At 41.1% G+C, this 20,180-nt stretch overlaps 1 protein-coding gene across 9 annotated transcripts in view; it reads left to right on the top strand.

The window, feature by feature from the left end:
* The window catches only part of GRIP1 (glutamate receptor interacting protein 1), a 328,611-nt gene that overhangs the window by 93,630 nt on the left and 214,801 nt on the right, over positions 1-20,180 (top strand). For 8 of the 9 annotated variants that reach the window (XM_040595939.1, XM_040595944.1, XM_040595934.1 and 5 more), the window contains exon 1: positions 3,536-4,049. The exons of the other annotated variant lie outside the window; for it this stretch is intronic. In XM_040595939.1, the coding sequence (XP_040451873.1) occupies positions 3,917-4,049 (133 nt within the window). In that variant the 5' untranslated portion in view covers positions 3,536-3,916. Of the gene's footprint in view, positions 1-3,535; positions 4,050-20,180 lie in introns of those variants that run through there. 9 annotated transcript variants of the gene reach the window in all.

The following is a 20,180-nucleotide window of genomic DNA, read 5'->3' as shown; positions in this document are numbered from 1 at the left end:
GATTGCAACTTCTGTTGTGGCATTATAACACCAGAAAATCAATTCTCAAAATTCTAGTTCAGAGAGAGCTTCAGAATATCAACCAACACCTAATTTTACGCCCTCTAGGCATAATTATTCTATTCTCTTTGTCATTAAGGGATGAAACTCATTGTTGTCTTTGATGTTTTACGTTTTAAAAAGTTGAAAGCCAATGTTTGTTTCTTTCTCTGTTCCTCCCATAAAATCAATATGCTTTTCTGGAACTGTGATATATGTCTATTAGTTTCAGCTTTTTTATTCCTTTTCAAGCAGAAGGCTGAAAGAGCCATCTTCATTTCCAGGAAGGGATGAGCTGTTTGCCACAAGAAGCTGCAGAAGGGTGAATCCTGAGCAGTGGGGAAAGCAGTAGTTAGCTGTTTGGTTTGGGTTTTTTTCTAACTACAGTAAACTGTGTTTGTGAAACTGAATTCTCTGCTTATACGTTTGAAAGTAGGACTATGATAAAATATTTACAGGTATGGCATGATGAGTAGCTAATGAATGTCTCCAGTGTTCTCGGCAAAGCAGTGGAGGTAGTACGTAATGCATATGAAACATGTTTTGTTCAGAAATTTATGGTGTAGTGAAACACTTAATATTCTGACTCCTATTAATGTATAACAACATTGTCCTCAGTTAAGGTATTTCCGGAATTCTCTTTGAATTGTCCTGAATGCAGTAATATTTCAGGGTGGGGAAAATCCTGTCAAAAGCTCAGCTTGCTCCAGGTTACAAAAAAAAAAAACAAAACAAAAAACAAACAAACAAAAAACCAAACCAAAACAAACCAACCCCAAAAAAAACCAAACAGCTGAAACTTTGTCTCTACTGTTTGCATTCATGCAAAAGGAAACAGCTGTATAATTTACATGCTGGTGAGACTATAGGCTTTTGTGATAGAAACTGTGAGTGTGCTTCTGTGCCTTCAGTTCAGGAGATGGAGGGAGATGGAGCCTGCCCTTGTAGACCGTAGTAGTTGGTGATACACAGTGAAGAACACCCTGTGCTTATCTGAAGCGTGCTCATGCTCCCCTTCAACCCCTTCATGCTTTACATACAAGATAGGTGGGACCCATTACCATGAACACTGACCAGTACTACCATTTAGTGCATTTTTTCCTGCTTTACTACATTAGTCATCTGTTCGTGTGATGCACCTCATGAGCATGTGAAGAGAACGGAAGGTCCATTGCGCAAGGTAATGACACACTTTCTAAAGCTCAAAATTTGCCCGGATTTAGGTCAGTTCTCTCTAGAAAATGGTCAGGCAGTTGGTGTACTACATCTGGTGTTTATTGTGCTAGCTGAGATGATTTGGTTGCTCCCTTGTCTGCTTGTTTGCTGTGTTGGTCTTGTTATGGAAAGGACTGAAGCCTCCCTGAGGTGCGCTGAGGACCAGGGAAGCTGCTTCTCCAGCAGAAGCTTCTGCTGCAGCAGCATGTTTAGCAACAGAGGTGCTGGAGAAGGATCTATTTACTTGATGAAAGCCAAACGTCTGCTCGATTCTGGTTTTCAGCTCTCACTTAGAGACCAGTTTAAAAGCAAGGAAGTTTTTACATTTTCTTCTTTCAAAATTATACAGCTACTTTTTAATTTAATGTTATAATTTAACTTCGGGGAATGGTGATGGCTGCAAACTTGTCTTCAAGATGAATGTTTCTGACACCTATAAGGAATTTTTTGCACATCTGTTAGGTAGAGTATTCTACAGGAGCAAATACAGTATCAAAACATTTTCCTCTCTGAAAAGAGAGTGCTGCCTCTGCTGTAGGCTAAGTCTGTCTAGTTTGCGTGTTTCATGGTACTAATGTAATGTTTTTGCTGCTTGTTGGCAGAGCACAGAAAAGATATGTGAATTGAAACCTTCAGAACACACAGTGACCCCTTCTTAAAGATCCATATCAAAAGTTTTATTGGCGTTTTTTATTTTTGGTAATACGCCTGTAATAGTCCTCTAAGGTCTTTACCCTCTGAAAGTTGGAAGCTGTGTGATAAAAACAGACTTGTAATAAAACACAACCTTCTTATAGAAGTTACACTAAAAATAATTCTGGTAGTGCCCTCAGGGTGTTCATCAGCCAGCAACAGCAGCTGCATTTTCACAGTGGAAAAGCAGGGGCTGGTAAGGTCAAGGAGGATGAGTCTTTATTCCTGTGGGGAGCATGGTAGGAGCATCCAGGGGGGTGTGAGTTTTTATGGATAAAATGGATGTGGGTTTGTGACAATATTGTTTTAAAACACCTGGGAAGCTGGAACAAGCCTGAAAGAATTCCAGTGCCTGCTTTTCGTGTGTGTTTGGTTTAGGACTCTGATAGCAGGTCTAGCTGATCTCTGCTAGTAACTTTTATGTATTTCAAAACTAGAAAATCCCACCTCAGTTCTGATCCGACTCTGCATACTTCTCTTGAAACAATGATAAATTGCAATCCTGGCTTTTGCTTTGCTGCTACTTTCACGTTTTTAAAAACACTGCCCTGCTTTGCGCTTTGCAGAATAATGACTCACTGAAATGTCTGCATCACCAGAAACTAATCCCACCTCTGCGTGCTCTTCATTTTCCAGGTGATGACCCTGTAAAATCTGTTTTACAGAAAGACTCTCAGACTTCCTCAGGCTCATGGGTGCTAAATGGTGTCGCCTGTGAGCGTGAGTGCAGGTGACCATGTTTGGTATGTGGTTTGGCTGAGGCAACTGACTGATGCCTGACTTGTGCCAGCAGACAGGAGAGGTCCTGCTGGACTAGAGACCTCACTTGGCTGGCTGGAGCACAGTTACAAAAAAACCCTGTGGTGGATGTCAATGTGATAGGATTCAAGCAGGCACTGCTTTTGTTCTTGTGCAGGAGGGAAACTTCATCAGAAACACGGATGAAATTCCAGCCTTATCTTAGGGAATGTGTGTGGGATTCAGGCACGCAGCAAGAGAAGAGAGCCAGCTCCTTTTCAGGCTTTTTTGCTCCTGTCATCCTGTACAAAGGATAGTCAGCTGTACCTTATTTTTCAAGTTTTTAAAACTCTGCTGGGATTTTAAATGAGTATCATCATGGTGCGCTTGTGATGTTGCTTCCTTTGTTTGCCTATTGCAATATAGCCTGGCCAGCTCTATAGGAGACCTGTCTGTGGAGTGCCTTTTAATATTTAGATCTAGCAGTGATTAGAATACACTAATGCCCAGTGGGTATATGTGTCATTTTTTAACAGCTGCCGAGCTTTCTCCCTGCTGCTCCAATTAACACATTCAGCGCACACTTGCCGGTGAGTGGGCTGTGTGTACGGATTAAACCACTTTTGCTATTTATTCATCCAGCATATGTGATGCCAGAAATGGATCGGTGTGTTTCCTGTTCTTACAACAAATGAAATCAAGCGGGCTCCTGAGCCTGTGCCTGGGTAAATATGAGGGCAGAGTTTAACCGGCAAATGAAAACCTGTTTTGCCTTGAGATATGGTTCAGTCCATTGACTAACATCTATCCCCGCCTCCCAGCCCCTCTTCAAATGATGGAGACACAGGATAGGGAGCTCTCAGTGCTGGGCTTCCCCTTGCTGGCACGCAGGTCTCTTCAACTTTGTCCTCTGCTGTTTAATAACTGCTTGAAATACTGAGTTTCTCCTTTCACTTCAGTATTTTCCTCCTTTGTCTATTTTAATGTTGAAATATTCCAGTCAGTAGATTTGATAAAGTCCACCCCCCACCCTTTTTTTTTTTTTTTTTAAGGGAAAACAATATGCTTCCTAGTCACAGCTGAGATAAGGGAGGGGTTTTTTAAATGGTGCTGGAGCAGCCGGTCGGAGGCTGCAGCTTTGCTCCAATGCTTGCAGTTGATTCATGCTGGGACAGCTCTTTGTGAAGCAGAGGGCAAAGGGGGCTGCTGGCTAGTGCTGCTGAGGAAGGAGATGGAGCGCTTCTTGGGCTTCGTCAAGCAGATAAGAAGATCAAGAAGAAGAAAAGGCAAAAAGTACCGGCCAGAGGAGGATTACCATGAGGGCTATGAGGATGTCTACTATTATGCCTCAGAGCATTTTCGAAGTAAGTATTTTGCATGACCTCATTTTCCTTTGGCTGTGACAAATGTTATGCTTTTAAGATGTTTAAAAACCCTAAACCCACCAAATGCAAACGGTATTCCTCCCTTGTTAGAATCTGAGCCTTGTGCAAGCATTAAAATGTCTGTTCCTGTTAGGGCTTTATCTGACTGTGGCTGCTGATGAACAATACAAAGCAGCTGAAGTGGCACAGCTGCTCTCAAAGTGGGGTCTGTATGCAAACCCAGGTAAGATTTCAGGTGCAGCTGGAGTCTGACTGCTGGAAACCTTTGGTTAAAACACTTTGTGCTGAGAAGTGATAGGGTGGCGCTAGCCCTTGTAGAGTGCCTTCAGAAAACCGCATGGGTGTTTTAAAATCACTATAAAGGCAGCGATCTCGGATGTGTAAGTTGGAGTTAATGGTTAATGTTTGTTATCAAGTGAAAGTCTGTCTTCTGAGCCTCCACTGTGACCTGGTCTTTTCAGTTCGAGTAACTCAAGTGGGCTGCTTCCCTGCCGCAGGTCCAGGACCACTCATGAAGAATTAAGTGGTGGGTTTTGTTTGTGCTCACGTGACAGCAGCAGCTCACCCAAAACAAAAATAAACCACCTGCTCAGAAGTCCCGGTGCAAACTATGAGCAGTTCCCTGCAGCTTGTTACGGTTCGTCCCCTGTACCTGTCAGGCTTCGGAGCTGCCCGTCTGCCTTGGGTTTCTCCTGGAGGAAGGGACCTGCCCAGAGGTGCCCACAGGGACAGTGGGAGGGGAGCCACACTCAGCTGCTGCCCCGGGTATTCTGCGGTGCTGTCAAGGTGAGGTCTTGACAGCAGAACCAGTCATGCACAGAAAATAACTTTTTTTGTAAAGGTTTCTGCTCTTCTGCCTGGTGGTTTGGGAGCTTTGCAGTGAAGCTGTGCCTTTTGTTGAACAGTCCATGTTTGATGCACTTTTTTGTTGTTCTGTACTATGTGAGTGGCTGTCAGAATCTTTTTGCATCATTTGGCTTCATTTCCACTTTGCTGTAATAAATCGTAAGACCCTCAAATTTGTTTTAAGACAGAACGATGACCGTGATTGTGCCTTACAGCACCAGAGTGGAAAATTAGGAAGCAAGAGATTTTCTTTTTGGTTTTCTCCCAGTGCACCATGCTTGCCTATCTCCAAAAGTAAACTAATGTAGGGTGCTTGGTTTTTTACTTGGTTTCTCCTTAATACACTCTTGATCTCTTTCAATTTTTAAGAAAATTTACCATGCTGATAAGGTTATAATTTGTCTATGTTGTCAAGACTTAGTTCGTGTAAGATAAAGACCTGTTTTGGGGATGATGCAGTTGTAACAGGTAACATACTGACATAAAAGCTTCTACGCAAGAACTAAAAATTTTAAATCTACTTAGCACTGAAAAATGTGAAGATGATGTATGTTAGTGAAGGCAGGTAACTTTTTCTTGCTTTAATATGTAAATCAAAGGAATGTGTCAAGGCAGTATGTCAGAATAGTTCCCTGGCTGATTGTTGTTGTTGAAGGTCTTTTAAATAAGAAAGCAAAACCCCTCCAAAAACTGTCACATGTAATAAGGATTTCTTGAATGCTGATTAATAAATTATTAACTCTTGACTTAATGTAAGGCACTAAGATTGAGCTGAATATCTAATATGTTTTCCTTTTCCTTCTACTTAGAAAATAGAAAGATAGTACAGACTGAAGCCTGTGGAGGTCATGAGTATTTCAGACTGGATGAATCTGTGTCAGATTTTGAAGCGGTATTTACAATAGTGATCACAGTACTCTGAGTGGTCAAAATAGTGCACAGTTCTCTGGAGTTGGATGCACAGAGTTCGCAGCTTCTCGCAGCTCCTTAGGCCAAACACGTCACAGGAGGTTTGAGCCTGGAGTCTTTATAGAGATACCACATCAAACACAAGTGCTCAAGTGCTTCTTTTGTCTGGTCTTTCCATGTACTATACGTGTCACTATTTGGTTGGATATGTGTGGTAGCTACTTCAAGGAATGTACAAAATGCGAAAAGGTGCTGCTGGTGCTGCTATAAATGCTGTCTTGAAATTGAATTTCCTGTAGTGGGGACAATTAAATGTTTTCTATTTAATTTAATTATGGGCTGGTGTTAGGCTGTTTACTGTGCAAATTTAGAGTAACTGCAGAGCCATTCCTTCTGTATTCATATGCTTAGAAGAATGCGTGCTTGAGAAGATATTTATTAGTATGATACTCAGAATATCAGAGCTAATGAAATCAAAGACCTACTGTTCATTCAACTGAACAGAGTTGGAGCTTTTTTAGATTTAGTTTCCTCTCCCTGCATTGTTATCCATCCCTCCTCCATCATCATTTATCAGTTATATATCCAATTAGCCAGTGCATTTGAAGATTGTCTGAGCCAATCGCTTTATGAGCTTGTTACTCTCTTTTCCTCCCATTTGTGGTATTGCTTAGTGTGTTGTATGGAGGCAGAATTAATGGAAAACTGCAGAAACTACATTAGAATAACCAAAGGATCAAACAGAAAGAAAACAAAGTTAAAAATAGAACAGTCCTCTGGGAATCAGAGAAGAAAGGTGACTTCAGTTTGTCCTTGGCTGAGGTGTGCCTGGATATTGAGATACTGTAGCTCCTGCTGTTAGGTATACTGTCTTTACTCCTCTGAAGCTTTGTCGTGGAAGACCACATTAGCTGTGATAGTAGGACACAGCTGCATGAGAGGAACATGCAGTAGTGCCTAAAGCTCCCTGGGTAAAAAAGATCCCAGCTCTGGAGTCAGATGCCTTTTTCCTTGGACGTTTCATCCATTTTGGTTCAGTTAAACAAATATCCTTGTTTTAACCTGCAACATCAGCTCTCCTATTATCTGAAGAGTGTTTTTCTGTGCTACATAATGCTAGAATAACTAAATAATTTTGTTATGCAAACGCATATTGACATTAGTGCAGTCATCATATTCATTTTGGTGAGACTTTGCAGTGTGAGCATAATGGGTCATGAAATTGTTACCCAGCCTACTCAGACAAGTTGGTACTTATTACATAAAATTATTTTAAAAGTATTATATTTATCTTGCACAGCATTGCAGCACTACCATTCAACCTGTTCCTTTTAATAAGGCTTTGCGTGAAAAAGGCCCTTGTCATATTATTACCAAGACTGATGGTGAACGTCAGCAGTGGTGTGTAGCAGAGCTCCCTGGAGCACTGCCAAAATGACATATATCCTTTTGCTGAAGTCAGGGTGGTTTGCCCAGACCTTTGAGTTTCAGCGTAGTCTTGAGCAGGAAGGTGGTTTTGGGACCCAGCCTGATTTGGTCACCTCTGACCAAAACAAACCCAAACCCCTTCTTCCCACGCTCCAGTCTGATTTCAGCGCTAAGTCTTTTCTTTAGCAAAACACTTGGAAGTGTTTGGGTTTTTTCCAAATGATTTTGGAACCTCATAGGTCATACAAAACCCAGGCAGGTCCAGAGGCCGTTGCTGTGAATGCTTACTGTTAAATTTTGTATTATTTATGTTACTTCTGGTTTCTGTCATCCACCTCCTTCTGCAAGATACTCTGTTTGCATTGGTTCTTCCTATTATCTTGTCGGCAGCATAGTCCACTGGCACAAAGGTTTTATTTTCTGTGTTGATGCAATGAAAATATTAAAGAAAATCCCTTACGCTTAAAGAATTTTACTAGTAAAGTCCCATTAACCCGAAAGGTCCCATTTTTTTTTTTTTTTTTTAGCCCTGACCTTAAAACATTCCAGTCACTCAGAGTCCCACAAATAATTTTATTCTGTCCTTTGTCAGGGCCTAGTATATGTTCTTTAACCGGAGCATTGGTATTTTGGACAAAGTGGTCTGCCATAGATTATATGTGGTGAAATCATGTATCGTTTTTCTCTGTGATGCCCTTTATTAATTCTTCCGCAATTCTTATGTGAGAATCATCTGGCTTCTCATTTTTAGGACAGTCAGCCTCTTTGAATTTGTCTCCAAAATGCGTGTGATGATCTCTCCTTTCTTTCTATTAATTGTCCTATCTCTTTCCCTGTGTCAGTCATTAGAAGGTGAGGGTAAGGCATTTGACTCCTAGCCTAGCAAATACAGCAAAAAAAATTAAAACCCGAGTTTTCTATAACTCGGAGTTGAAAATTTAGAAATCAGTTGACTGAACTCTGGGAATAATTAGTTAAAATGAATATTGGCTATGTGAGACACTATTTGGGATGATGTCAGCAGAAAAACTCCACTTGAGCGTTACTCTCCAACATGACTCAATGTTATGGTGTAGAAACTCCCTCAGCTGCCAAAATTGTAGTAACAAATGTCTTTGCCTTTCATACCCTGGGTGGTTTTAAAGCTGGATTAAATATTGATGGAAGAGACCTACTACTGAAATAGCACTAAGAGAAAACACTGAGGGAAGTGATATGCCTATGGTTTCTTAATGCTGCAGTCAGTAGCTGCATTGGTCCTGTCCAGATTTTCTCCACTTCATAAATTGGTACAAATAGTTCTTGTTTGCAAGCAGCCTTGTAAATTTGATTGGGGTTGTATAAGAATTAATGGTTTTATGAGTAATGTGGTGACAAGGGTGTTGGATATCTCTAGCTCAGGTTGCAGAGATGTTAATCGATCTTAAGGGTGAGGAATACAGGACAACTGCTTTTCATTTTACGAAGAGTGTGTGTTGCTAGCCTGCAGTTCAATTGGATATGTGTGTGTGTGTGTGGTGGGAGTTTCTCCTCCCATCACAGATCTTGTCAAGTCAGTACAGTAAAACCTCAGCTTTCATCGAAACTAAAGGTAATACATTTGTTGCAGCCTACAAGAAAAAAGGCTTTTGGTGACCGGAGCAGAGTATGGCAGGCCTTGAAAACACAGTGAAAATAATCTTGTTTAAAATAACTAAAATTTATTAAAGCTTCTTATTTCCTTCTCCTCAATGACTGTTTCATGATTGTTGTACCCTGGAGATTTTCGTTAATGTGTTATAGTTCTTCAGTATTTCTGTCTGTTTTCCGTAAGTTGCTTTTTTTCCTGAGGTCTGGATAGCCCTGGCACCACAGTTCAGCACGAATGGAACGCGATGCCCCTGTCCAAAGAGACCCTGTCACCACAGGGTTACCATCCAGTGTTGGTTTGTGAGCCAGGCATGGTGATAAAGGCAGCAACTGTATTTGAGCTTTATTGCTTGGACAGACAGTGTCAACTTTTCCTATTCAGAGATTTCTGAATGAAACAGAAGTGGTAGCAAGCAACTGTTGTCTCTGCATCCACTTCCAGGCTAAAAATTTCTCTGTACAGGACCCAGTCACAACATCTTCTGTTTTGGATAAAATTCATGCACTCATTAGATAAAGGTGTTGTACCCTCATGCTGTTTCTGTTGCTTTTTCATCTTCATCTGTGTTAGATACTGGGGTTTTATTAAACAGTTGGTCATTGCATCAAGTGCACTTTTGTATTTTATAGCAGCTATCGTATTGCAAAGGCTTGCTCAACTATGATGCTCTATGTGAATATTTTGGAAGTTATCCTGTTTATCGACAGTCTTGTTCATCATGGTGGTTAGTGATTGTATACTTTCTAGAAGAACCCAAGAGGTGGTGAAGAATTACATATTATTCTCATTTTATAGACAGCAAACTAGTAGGAATGAGTTATATAAAGGAGAATATTACCAGCTCTTGAGCATCCCATGAAATTATTTAGCCTGTAAGAAATATGCATATATTAAAATCTTATTTTACTCCGTTCTTGTTTTATATTGGTTAACAGCATGTAAGTCATGTGACAGGGCTTATGTTTGTAGATGCTTAAGCTGTTTGAATAGTGGCTTTAGCTGCATTACGTTCTTTATATAAATTCAAAGGTAATTAAATTGGTGATGTTCCTTGTACAGTAGCGTGATACCCAGTCACAGGGTCTGTTGGTGAGGCACCCAAGGCTGTGGGGTTCCCTGCAGGACTGGGACAAGCATTTCTTCTAGCCAGGCAGGTGTGTGATGGTTTTGGTGAAACATTTTCATTACACATGAAACAAGCTGTAGAAATTTTGCTTTTTTTTTTCCCCTAAAGCAGTCGTGCAACAGCCAGTTTTTTTGTTAGCAACAGGATAACTTTTTAATTTTACTTTGAGGCCCTTCTACAAGTGGTCATTAGATTCCTGGGGCAGCACAGAGCATGGATGGTAAAACATTGCTTTAGAGTTGCTTGAGGGGAAACTAGCTCTATATATTTTAAGTCACTGAAATAATGAGACCGGAGTTATATAATTCTTTGCATGAAGTGTTAGTACTTCTCCCTGCTAGCAATTAAGAGTCTACAATTTCTGTGCTACTTTTCTTTCATTTACTTTTCAGTCCTATTCTTTACAGAGTAATTAAAGATCCTGATTGTTCCTGCTCAAGAAACGTATTTGTTACAGGTATTCCTCCTCTTACAGTGGCTGCTGGTACAAGGTTGTACCTTCACTGTTTTAGAGAATTTGGCATCTTTTATATTTCAGTATATCTAGTATATATGATATTCAGGTTCAAACAATGAAATTTAGAGAGATCTGGACCTCCTGCTTCCTGAAATGATGTGTAAGTTCATGGTTTTTATCATGACTTTGTCAGTTTACACCATGAACATGTAGTGATGTGATTATTTTTTCCCCTTGAATATTATAAAGTGAATGAAACATCAGGGGAAGTAAGACTAGAGAGAGAAAAGCAACTACTGGTGTGCCACTTCTAATATCGGCCTTCAATTCCAATGGAAAACTTAAAATAATTAGTGGAACAAAGAAGGAAACAACAACATAAGTCCCTTGCTGATGGTATTATAAACATTTATTGAATGATTGCTGTGTTCCTTCAGCAGGGCATGCCAGCAGCTGTAGTTGATCATCAGCATGAATGTAAACACCTGTTTACTCTAGGTAGTGTTTGTATGTGGAAAATTTGGTAGTCTTTATCACACATGCAGAAATTGCTAGGCAATTTTTTAAATGTTTGTCAGCAGAAAAGAGCAGGGGTAGTGCTGTGGCTGACACAGGAGTCCATGATGACCAGGCTACTGATCACCCAGGCACCTGAATGCTGCTGATTAGGTTCCCTCTGAAGCCCAGGAATTTAAACACAAGTCAGCATGCAAAACTGTTGCAGTTCTGAGGACACTTGCTCCAAAGTTAAAAGGCAATAGAATTAAGGGTGCCTATAGAACCTTAATTTAGCCTCTCATTAGAGTCCTTAATAAAGGACTAACTGCTCATTTTTGCTGTGGCCCTTGTGATGACTTCGGCATGTGGCAGAGGCTGCGCAGAGCCCTGGTGCAGCATCGCGCCTGACCTTCCCATCAGGGCTTATCCCTCGTTTCCCTGACTTGAGAGCTTGAATTTGCAGATGTCTGGCACAAGTTGCTGTAGCATACCCAGGGAAGTATGGTTTATATATGCAAAAATTATATAAGCCTGACTGGTCTGAAAATGCAGCCGTAAGGCATCTCAGGCTGCAACCTTTAAATTGTTGCATACCTTTGATAATCTCTGCGCTTTAGTTCTGCACCTATGAAATGAGGTTAATGGTACCTCTCCTTCACAGGTACGCTATGAAGATAAATCAGTGTTTGCTAAGCTCTCAAAGGCTATGGTGATGAGCACCAGAGAGAAGAGCTCAGGAAGAAATTAATGTCTGTCCAGAGAGAAGGGCTTGAATAATAGGTGGGAACTAAAGCATGGAATTACACTTTGAACAATGAAGGGGAAAACAAGGTCTCAAATAATTTTTCAGTAGTTAAAATGATTTGTTTGGGGCCTTAAATGAGACAAGGTCTCATGTGAAAAGTAGGAGATCAGGTGATTAAAGATGGTGTTGTAATGGATATGTAAAAGGAGGCCAAACTGAGGCTTGCTAGGAATTCTGAAATCTGGTGCTTGCACTTTGCTTTTTTAACGGGGGGGTTGTGTGTGTGTGTATGTGTGCCCATCATAGAAGATATGGAGCAGCAGTTCCTTGGGTTTTAGCATGCAGTGGAAATTCCGAACAGCAGGTTATGGGCATAATACTTGCTATAAATGAATCAAGATCCTCTTGGTGTTAAGATGGCAGAAGTAACTTTTGGTGCAGGGCTGTAGGATCTGATCATACATGTTGCGCTTACGTGGGTTTTTCAGTACAGTCCCTGTGCTGACACTGGGAGCACCGTGGGCAGCCGTGGGACAGAGTGGGGAGGATTCAGTTTTGGTTTTTGCCTGTCCCTGGGCACTTTGAACAGATGATAAGGAGAACTGTCATTGGAAAGATGGCCAAGGGAAGAGCCATGCTGAATGGGAGTGGGAGGGTGCTAGAGGAGGTGTGAGATCTCACTGCCCTGCAGGAATCTGCGGGGTGTAGGGGACCTTGCTGCTCTCTTCCTACAGCCCCGCAGAGGGCAAGGAATGAACGCTTTGGATTTTCCCAGCCTGTTCTGTACTTGCGAAACACAATATAAAATCTAGAGCCCCTGTGTAAGGCACACAGACACGACGTTTTCTGCATAAAGTCGACACTGGAGATAAGCCATCAGAGATGGTTTTCCAGGTGTCAAAATTAGGCTTGTAGATTCGGTCCAGGTGCTGGTAAGATCTGTGTGTATATGCTTGGGTGTGGAGTTGAGCAGGACAGAGATGGAAGGGAAGATAGTTATGGGACACTGAGAAATTTCTTCGGAGATACTCAGAACTTAACTGGACAAGGCCATGAGCAGCCTGATCTACCTATTTAAGTTAGATTGAATTTCAAAGCTGCCATGCTCTAAGCAGGAGGCTTGGGCCAGAGAGCCCTTCCAACCTCAAAATATTATGTGGTTTTATGAAAGAGAACTTTGGTTGGAGAAGAAGGACGGACTGTAGAAGGCAGAAAGGAGAAAAGACATTATTTCCCCCAGAGCTGTCTTTAATGTTTGAAACTACGAAAAAGAAAGTGAAACCAACAGTACAGGGATACCATGTGAAGTATTAACTCAGTGAATTGCATTTTCGAGTTGGTTCATAGATGCTTCCTTTGGGAATATTTAACAAGCTCTGTGGCTACTCAGGTCTGTGTTATGTTGATAGCACTGTCCCTCTCCCACAGAGGGAAACTCCTCACTCAACAATACGCTTTGTTGCTATTCTGTCAGCTGGTAGCATCTCTATTAAATAATAATAATAAAAAGATTCAAAATGTATTACAAATAAGTGCAGTAAAAAATAAGTGGTACACAAATCTTTTAAATATAGAGTGACATTAGCTTTTTTGCCCTTGCTTTCTGCAGATTAGAAAATAACTTAAAGCCCAGATGACCTGCTACCTGTGCCCCATTTGTAGGAGCCTGGTTGAAGCTGTGTAGTCAACAAGAGATGAGTCACGGCAGGAGCTGTGGGCTGTGGTGCCAGCTGTATTAGCACTCAGTGCTCGGAAATCAAAAGGGATGTGTGCCATGCTGTCTGATAGGGATGTTGCATCTGACAGACTAGTTTAGGGGAAATGAGAAGATGCCTGTGAAGAAAAGTTGGGAGAGAGCCTGGATCTCTGACAGAGTGCTGCCAGCAGCAGCGCTCAGGTCAGTTGTCAGTAAACCTAAATACGTCTGGTGGCATTTACAAGTCAGAAAGCAGGAACACAGATTTTTCCATTGAGTGGTGGTAGTATTTCATGTGGCTTGTCATGAAGATGCTCTGTCCCCTTTCATTGCTGAAAGGAGATGAGAGTCACTTCTGAAATGGCGAGGCCAAAGCTGTTGAGGCTGGTGGTTAGAACAGCCCATCAATAATTACGTTAAGTGGTGTGCAGCAAGATGGTGGAACCACTGGCCTCTATGAAATCCCTATGAAATTAGCGATGCTTTGGTAGTCTCCTGAAATGCTTCCTCTGTAACTTGACCCATATTTCACCTGGGCTTTCCAGAAGATTTCCAGTGATGTTACGCAGGCATCCCCAGCACTTCTAAATCTGTTGGCATTCACTTGTGCCATACCCTGGCTGGAAAAAAGAGAAGCCTTCTCAAGCTTAGGGCATTAATGACTCACTCAGTTTTTCTTGGTGTACTCGCAACATAATTACAAAAATGGAAATGAATTTAGGAATGTGGTGGGTTTTGATAACACTCCTCTGCACTCCCCATCATCTTGTATATCTTTGCTGGCTTATTCAGGGGGGAAGTACCCAGCCCTGCGCTACAGGAGAGTGGGGAGGGAGAGGTTTATCCACTGGAAAGAGTACAGCCATCCCTTTAAAATACCACCATTCCTGAGAGTATCGCAAGGGATGCAGAAAGCACTGAACATTATGATCTTGTAACTGGTACTTGATTTACATGCTGCAATTCAGTGTTTGTGTTTTGTTCATGGTGGGGTGGAAAACAGTGCTGCTTTCTAGTTTCTTCTTTGGGTTTGGTCTTTTTTTTTTTTTACTACTTTTCTGAACTTGGGCTGTTACAACAAATCTGGATGGCTGTGGATTTTGTAGGGCAGATTGTGTCAGGCAAATTGTTTCCAGAGACTGCGCAAAACTGTTGAAGGCTATTCTAGTTACAGCCCGGAGTTGGTGGTCCTTTGTGCTGTATGGATAATTGGGCTTTTTACAGCCACATGCCCATTCACAGTAGGTTTTCTTTCTCGTAGATAATGACAGAAGTTTATTAGCTGTTGGTTTAAGTCTCTTACAAAACTGTAGTGCTGGTGGCATAATTATTCAGGAGGTTACATCAGTGTGAGCAGAGAAGGCGGCCAAGGTAACACACTGCTCCATTGTATGAAAGTAGCCTTAATATATGGAAAATGCTCAAACCCTGTATCTTTCTCACAATATTTCATTAAGACAATTTTAAAAATTCTGTGAAAGTAATTGTTTAGCACGAATTGTTACATAGCTTCAATATGTTGGTATTTTATGCACTGGTAAATTGTCGGTGGATTTGCAGGTAAGGAAAATGTAGTTTTGGTCAGGGGTCTTTTATTTTGCGATAAAATGTCTTGTAAGTCTTGATGACGTGGTAAATATGTCTTATATGATTAATTAATGGATGATAAATAGCAGCAGTTTAATGGCCTTAGGTGTATGTAAACTACCACTAACTGATACAGGGACATGTACAAATAAGGAGAAAAAGTTAACTTGATTTTGAGTAACCTACAGAAGGTAATTGATAAACATTCATGATCACTTCTGTTCATTTTAACTGCTTCACTAAACAGTTAAAATTGTTCCTGTTATTACTGATCATATATTCTCGGTAGCAATTTATATTTTTTAAATACACGGCTAAATTGAACTTAAAAAGGAATCTGAGAAACCAGCAATATCTGAAAGCCTGCAGTAGTTTAATAGGTGAATTGTCCCAGATTTTTCTTCTGATTACTGTAGTGATCAGAAATGATCAGTGCTTCCCAGAAGATCACTGGATGGTTTATCTGTCTGTAGGCTCCTCATTTCAGCTTGTGGATTCTGGAAAATTTGTCAATTTTTTAAGTCCAGTCTGTTGTAGTAACAAGGATTACAGCATGGAGGGAGAAGTTAGGTCAGGACATCTAAATGAGAGAACACACGTTTTGGTATTTCATTCATCCTGCTGTGTATGCTGGCATTTTTTTTTTCTTTTATCCTCCACACCCCCCCCCCCCCTTCCACCCCTTTACTGAGATTTTTTTTTTTTTCCTTTAATTCTTCATCTGGGCCTTGGGTAATTGAATGACCCTGGTTTCTTGTTTGTTTTCCCAAAGTGGAAATTTAATGGATCTTCTGAATTACATACCTGGAACCCCTTTCTCTTCACCTAGCTTCATGTCTTCTGAAGTCCTTTCAAGTGATACAGTTATGGTACGCAGTACTCCCTGAATTTGCAGTCTAGAAAAGATTTCTCTTACAGGTATGTTCTAAAATCAAGTCTTATCGCAGTTGGGGAAGAAGGTAACACATCCCATCTGCAGTCACTTAAACCCTCATGCAATAAGGGCTTTCTAGTCACATTCAGACCAGAAAGTATGGATGCAGACATGTGTGACATATTATTAGAAAGTGGAAGACTCCTGTTCACGATCTACAGTATGTGTTTTTCTTTTAAAAAGCACAGGTTACTAGTACTGTGACTGCCAGCTGCTCTTTCTACTTATTTATATAAACAGAACTGTATGTGCTGCTCAGTAAACCAGGAGGACGGTCAGTTGTTGATGTGACAGCATAATCTAGAGCTCCAGACGTATATGGCCTGCCTTTAGGCTTGACCTAAGGCCTCTGGGGATGCCTTCACTTAAGGCAAGATCAAAAAAATGTTAATAGGAAGCTGTCTGGGGAAGAAGCAGAGGAAGTGAAGTTCAAATAGCCTTTGCATCTGCAAATTCAGCTGTTTTATTCACAGATTGTGGTCTTGGCTTTTTAATGTCTGTTTCTGTGCGTTTTAAAATGCATGGGGAGATTTATTTGTTTCTTCATTTATAGCTGCTGCACGGAAAACAGAGCTCTCAAAAATCTGTCTGCAGTCATTGCACTTTCCTGGTTGGTGTTTATTTTATCAAGCAGATTTGTGGAGTTGGCAGTGTTTTTTGTGAAGTGTTACATTGTCTCAGCTGCGCCTTGGTGTAGGCCAGCCACAGGTTTGGTCCTGCAGGTGCTGGGCATGTGAGTAACTCCATTAGTGTGAGTAGTCCCACTGGCGGGGTGAGCTGGAAGGGTCTGTAGCGGTGAACCTAAAGAAAATGGTGTGTGTGTATGGAATAAAATAGTAATTCTAAGAGTTTCTTCCAAATAGTTGTTGTTAGCGTTTCTGTACTCTGTTCCGCTTTCTGGCAGAGATAAAAGGGTATTTTGACTGAGAGATCAGCATCCCTGGATTGCTTCCTCTAAGATAAGTCGTAAGCATGCATGGTTTTATTTCCTATTTGTTCACAAGTGAAATTGTTCAGGCTTCCAAAACAAAGCCAGTTGATTAGTTCTGCAATATTTCATTTCAGTGCATGCTTTCAACCTTGTTCATTAAAGCTGAAGTGGAAAACCTGGATCTGAATGACCGTTGTTGACAGGAACCACCAGCCTGGAGTGCAGAATTCAATAACCATTGATTAGTGCAGTTTACTGTTGATTTCTTTTCTTTGAAAAAGCCAGTTATTCTCGCCAATATCTTTTATACATAAGTCTTCGCTTAAAATTTTAAATTTTAACCTATAATAATGATAATGTTTTGACCTGTAAGTGCTGCTGGGGGGTGTGGGTGGGAGAAGAAGGGCAGGGGAGAGAGAGGAAAAGTGAGTCTTATTTAACTGACCCCAAAATGCTGTTGCACTGAAGCAAAATCTGAAGTAGATAGACGTATTGTAGTAAATATTAAATGTGTTAAATTGCCTGTGAAGTACAGTTGTTATTATTTTTTAAAATTTTATTTTACTTTTGTTCCCTTGGAAGAAAAAGGTTTCATGTGGAGCTTTAGAGAAGACCTGACTGCTGCTCCTTGCTGTGTTAAAGCCAATTACTATTAGAGAGTCCAAGCAAACAAATATATGCTTCCTTCAGTATGGAGGCCAGTTGGGATCCTGAAGTTTTGGACAGGACCTAAGCACGTTTGCGCACATACATAGAAAATACATGTGCGGGCAAGTGACAGCTTGAGGATTTTTTTGTATGGTGTAAAAGATTGGAAGCAAAAGATGAACTGTGTGTTTATATTGATCTCTCTGCTAGAGCACCTCAGTGTTGTTTCTTCAGATGGTGAAAAAGGGGCCGGAAGAACTTGCGACAACATGGACTTCCAAGGTGCATTTGCTGTGGAATAAATCATTTAAGTCTGGTGCTTAATGTTGCAGCACAGAGATCAAGCATACAAAGCTTTGGTCTTTGTGTCTGCAGTTAAGCTTAAGTCTGATGCAGTACTGAGCAACTGCCCTTGCTGTGTGAAGGTCCTGCAGGTGCACATGGTGGTAGGGAGGGTGGGCACGGGCCCTCTGTGCTCCGAGCTTCTCCTGTGAGAGTAATTATGAAGGGGAAAAAACACCTGATGTTGAAATTTCAACTCTGATGTCTCTGTGTGTGTGTATGTGGTTCAGGAATCATTACTTTTGAGCAGAAACTTACTTTGAGAACAGCATGTGTAAAATCCCCTTATGCTGCCCCTCAAGTGTAGATAATCTGCATTTCCACACAGCGAGCCTGTTTGAATTCTTGAAGGAGAAAAAAATGAGCAAACTGTTAACAGGCAAAGTTCCTGTATCCTCAAGGGTTCTGACCACTTCAAACATCTTTGGGTTTCTATCTGTAAATTATTTTTCCAGCTCTGTATTTTTGCCATAGGGAATGTGAAAATAAATATTTCATCAACGTGAAGACATTCTTCCGTATTGCATGTGCTGGGGATGGGGGTGTCTCCCTCCCAGGACCGTGTACCAGCAGGCTGGCTGGCTGTCCTGGGGGTCCACACTTCTGTGCCACGTGTGATCTGATGGACAGCGCTTGGCACGTGAGGACACCAGCAAGTTCTTTTACTAATATTTACTAATCGCTGATAAGTAGTAAAGCAAATCTTATCCTCCCATTTCTTAAAAGATGATTGAAGTGTAGGAGAAAATTGTTTGGGTTTTTTGTACTGTTTTTTGTTGCTTAGTTTTATTTCATTGACTATGTATTTCTGCTGTTCACAGTGGGAACTGGGAGCAGAGGCACTGGGGGAGGAGGTGCCAGAGACAAGGCAATGTCCATACCCATCTCTGCCAATTAGCAGACATAAGTACTGTTTTCCTAGACATAACCCCTAGCACCAAGTTTGGCGTCCCACCACCTTCTCCTTGGGTACATCAGATACAGTCCCACTGAAGACAATATTTTGTCGTTTCTTTGTGTGTGTGCTTGGGTTTATTTTGAGGTGGTGATGAATTTGAAGGCTGTGAATGGTTTTGTTTATGTAGGATTTTTTGAAGTGTGCAAATGGATGCAAATAGATGGGCTTTTTGCCCCTTCCATGTTTTTTTTTTTGTACAGAACAGTGTGTGTCAATCTCAAGATTGTGAGTCTACTCTGGGGAAAAGGTTTGTGACCTTTGGATAACCTTTAACTCTAGGAGCTATTCAGAGATGCAGAATTACAAAATTATTTTAAAATATCAGTCTATCTGCCTGAAATTTGTTTTTAAAGTATTCTAAGACCTAAAGCTGTCTGTGTCAGCATTTTTGTGTGGAAACCTTGTTTTTATTAAGCCACCAGTGGGGCTACCACTGCTGTAGAGAATGAAGATTACTTTTTATTCACTTCCTTGCTTAATTAATTTGAAAACAAGATGTTGAAAAATGTCAGGGAATGAGGTATGTTTCTACAGAAGTTAAAATAACTGGCTTACGTTCACACTCAAGTAGGACTGAATGGTATGAAATGAAATAACAGGTTTGGAGCACGGCTACGCGAGACATGAAGAGTGTCCAGCAGAAAGCCAGAGCTTCCTTCTGGTACCTCAGCCACATCTTGTCTTGGTCTGTTGAGGGACTATGTAGAGCCAAGAATTAGATCTGGGTTTTTTCTAGCTTTTCTAACTGGTTGAAGTTCAAGATCCACCTGTGCCGGTCTTAGACTGAACTGCTGAGGTTCAGGTGGTGGTAGGGGCTGGTGGGGCTTCCTGACTTTGCTTCCGCAGTGAAAGCTGAAGGTTGTGTCCCAGCTGCCAGAGTGGCCATGGACGGGCAGCTGTCCTCCACAGAGGTGGCTTTCTCTGCCTCTGCCCAGCCCCGGTTCTCCCTCCTCCCCTTTTCTGAGAGTCCCTTCAGTTAGTGAGCACTGATGATGCAGCAGCCTTTTTAGGGTCAAATCAGATCCCACATTTACTCACCTAACTGCTACTTTCCTGAGAATTAGGGAAGCGTGCATTTTAAAATGTTCATAGGAAAAACAAAATTTTGCTGAAAAGGGTGAGGAAGGAGACAAAAAATAGTTAATTCTTCTTGTCAGCAGGATATATTTACTTTTTGTTTACAATTGTAAATGAGTTGTAAACTGTAAATGAGTAAAATGCTCATAGGTGTCAGGTTTTTTTTGTCTAATTAGTAGTGGTTAGGTATTGGCTGTTTGTATGAAAGGACTTTTTTATTTAGAGACACCTACTGAATTAAGGGAAACAAAAAAATTTGGTAATTATTATATTTTTACTATAGATATATTTGCTGTTT

Source organism: Falco naumanni, chromosome 5 (assembly GCF_017639655.2).
Source record: "Falco naumanni isolate bFalNau1 chromosome 5, bFalNau1.pat, whole genome shotgun sequence".
Taxonomy (NCBI): Eukaryota; Metazoa; Chordata; class Aves; order Falconiformes; family Falconidae; genus Falco; species Falco naumanni.
The sequence above is the reverse complement of the archived record's forward strand: the minus strand, read 5'-3'. Positions and strand labels throughout refer to the sequence as shown.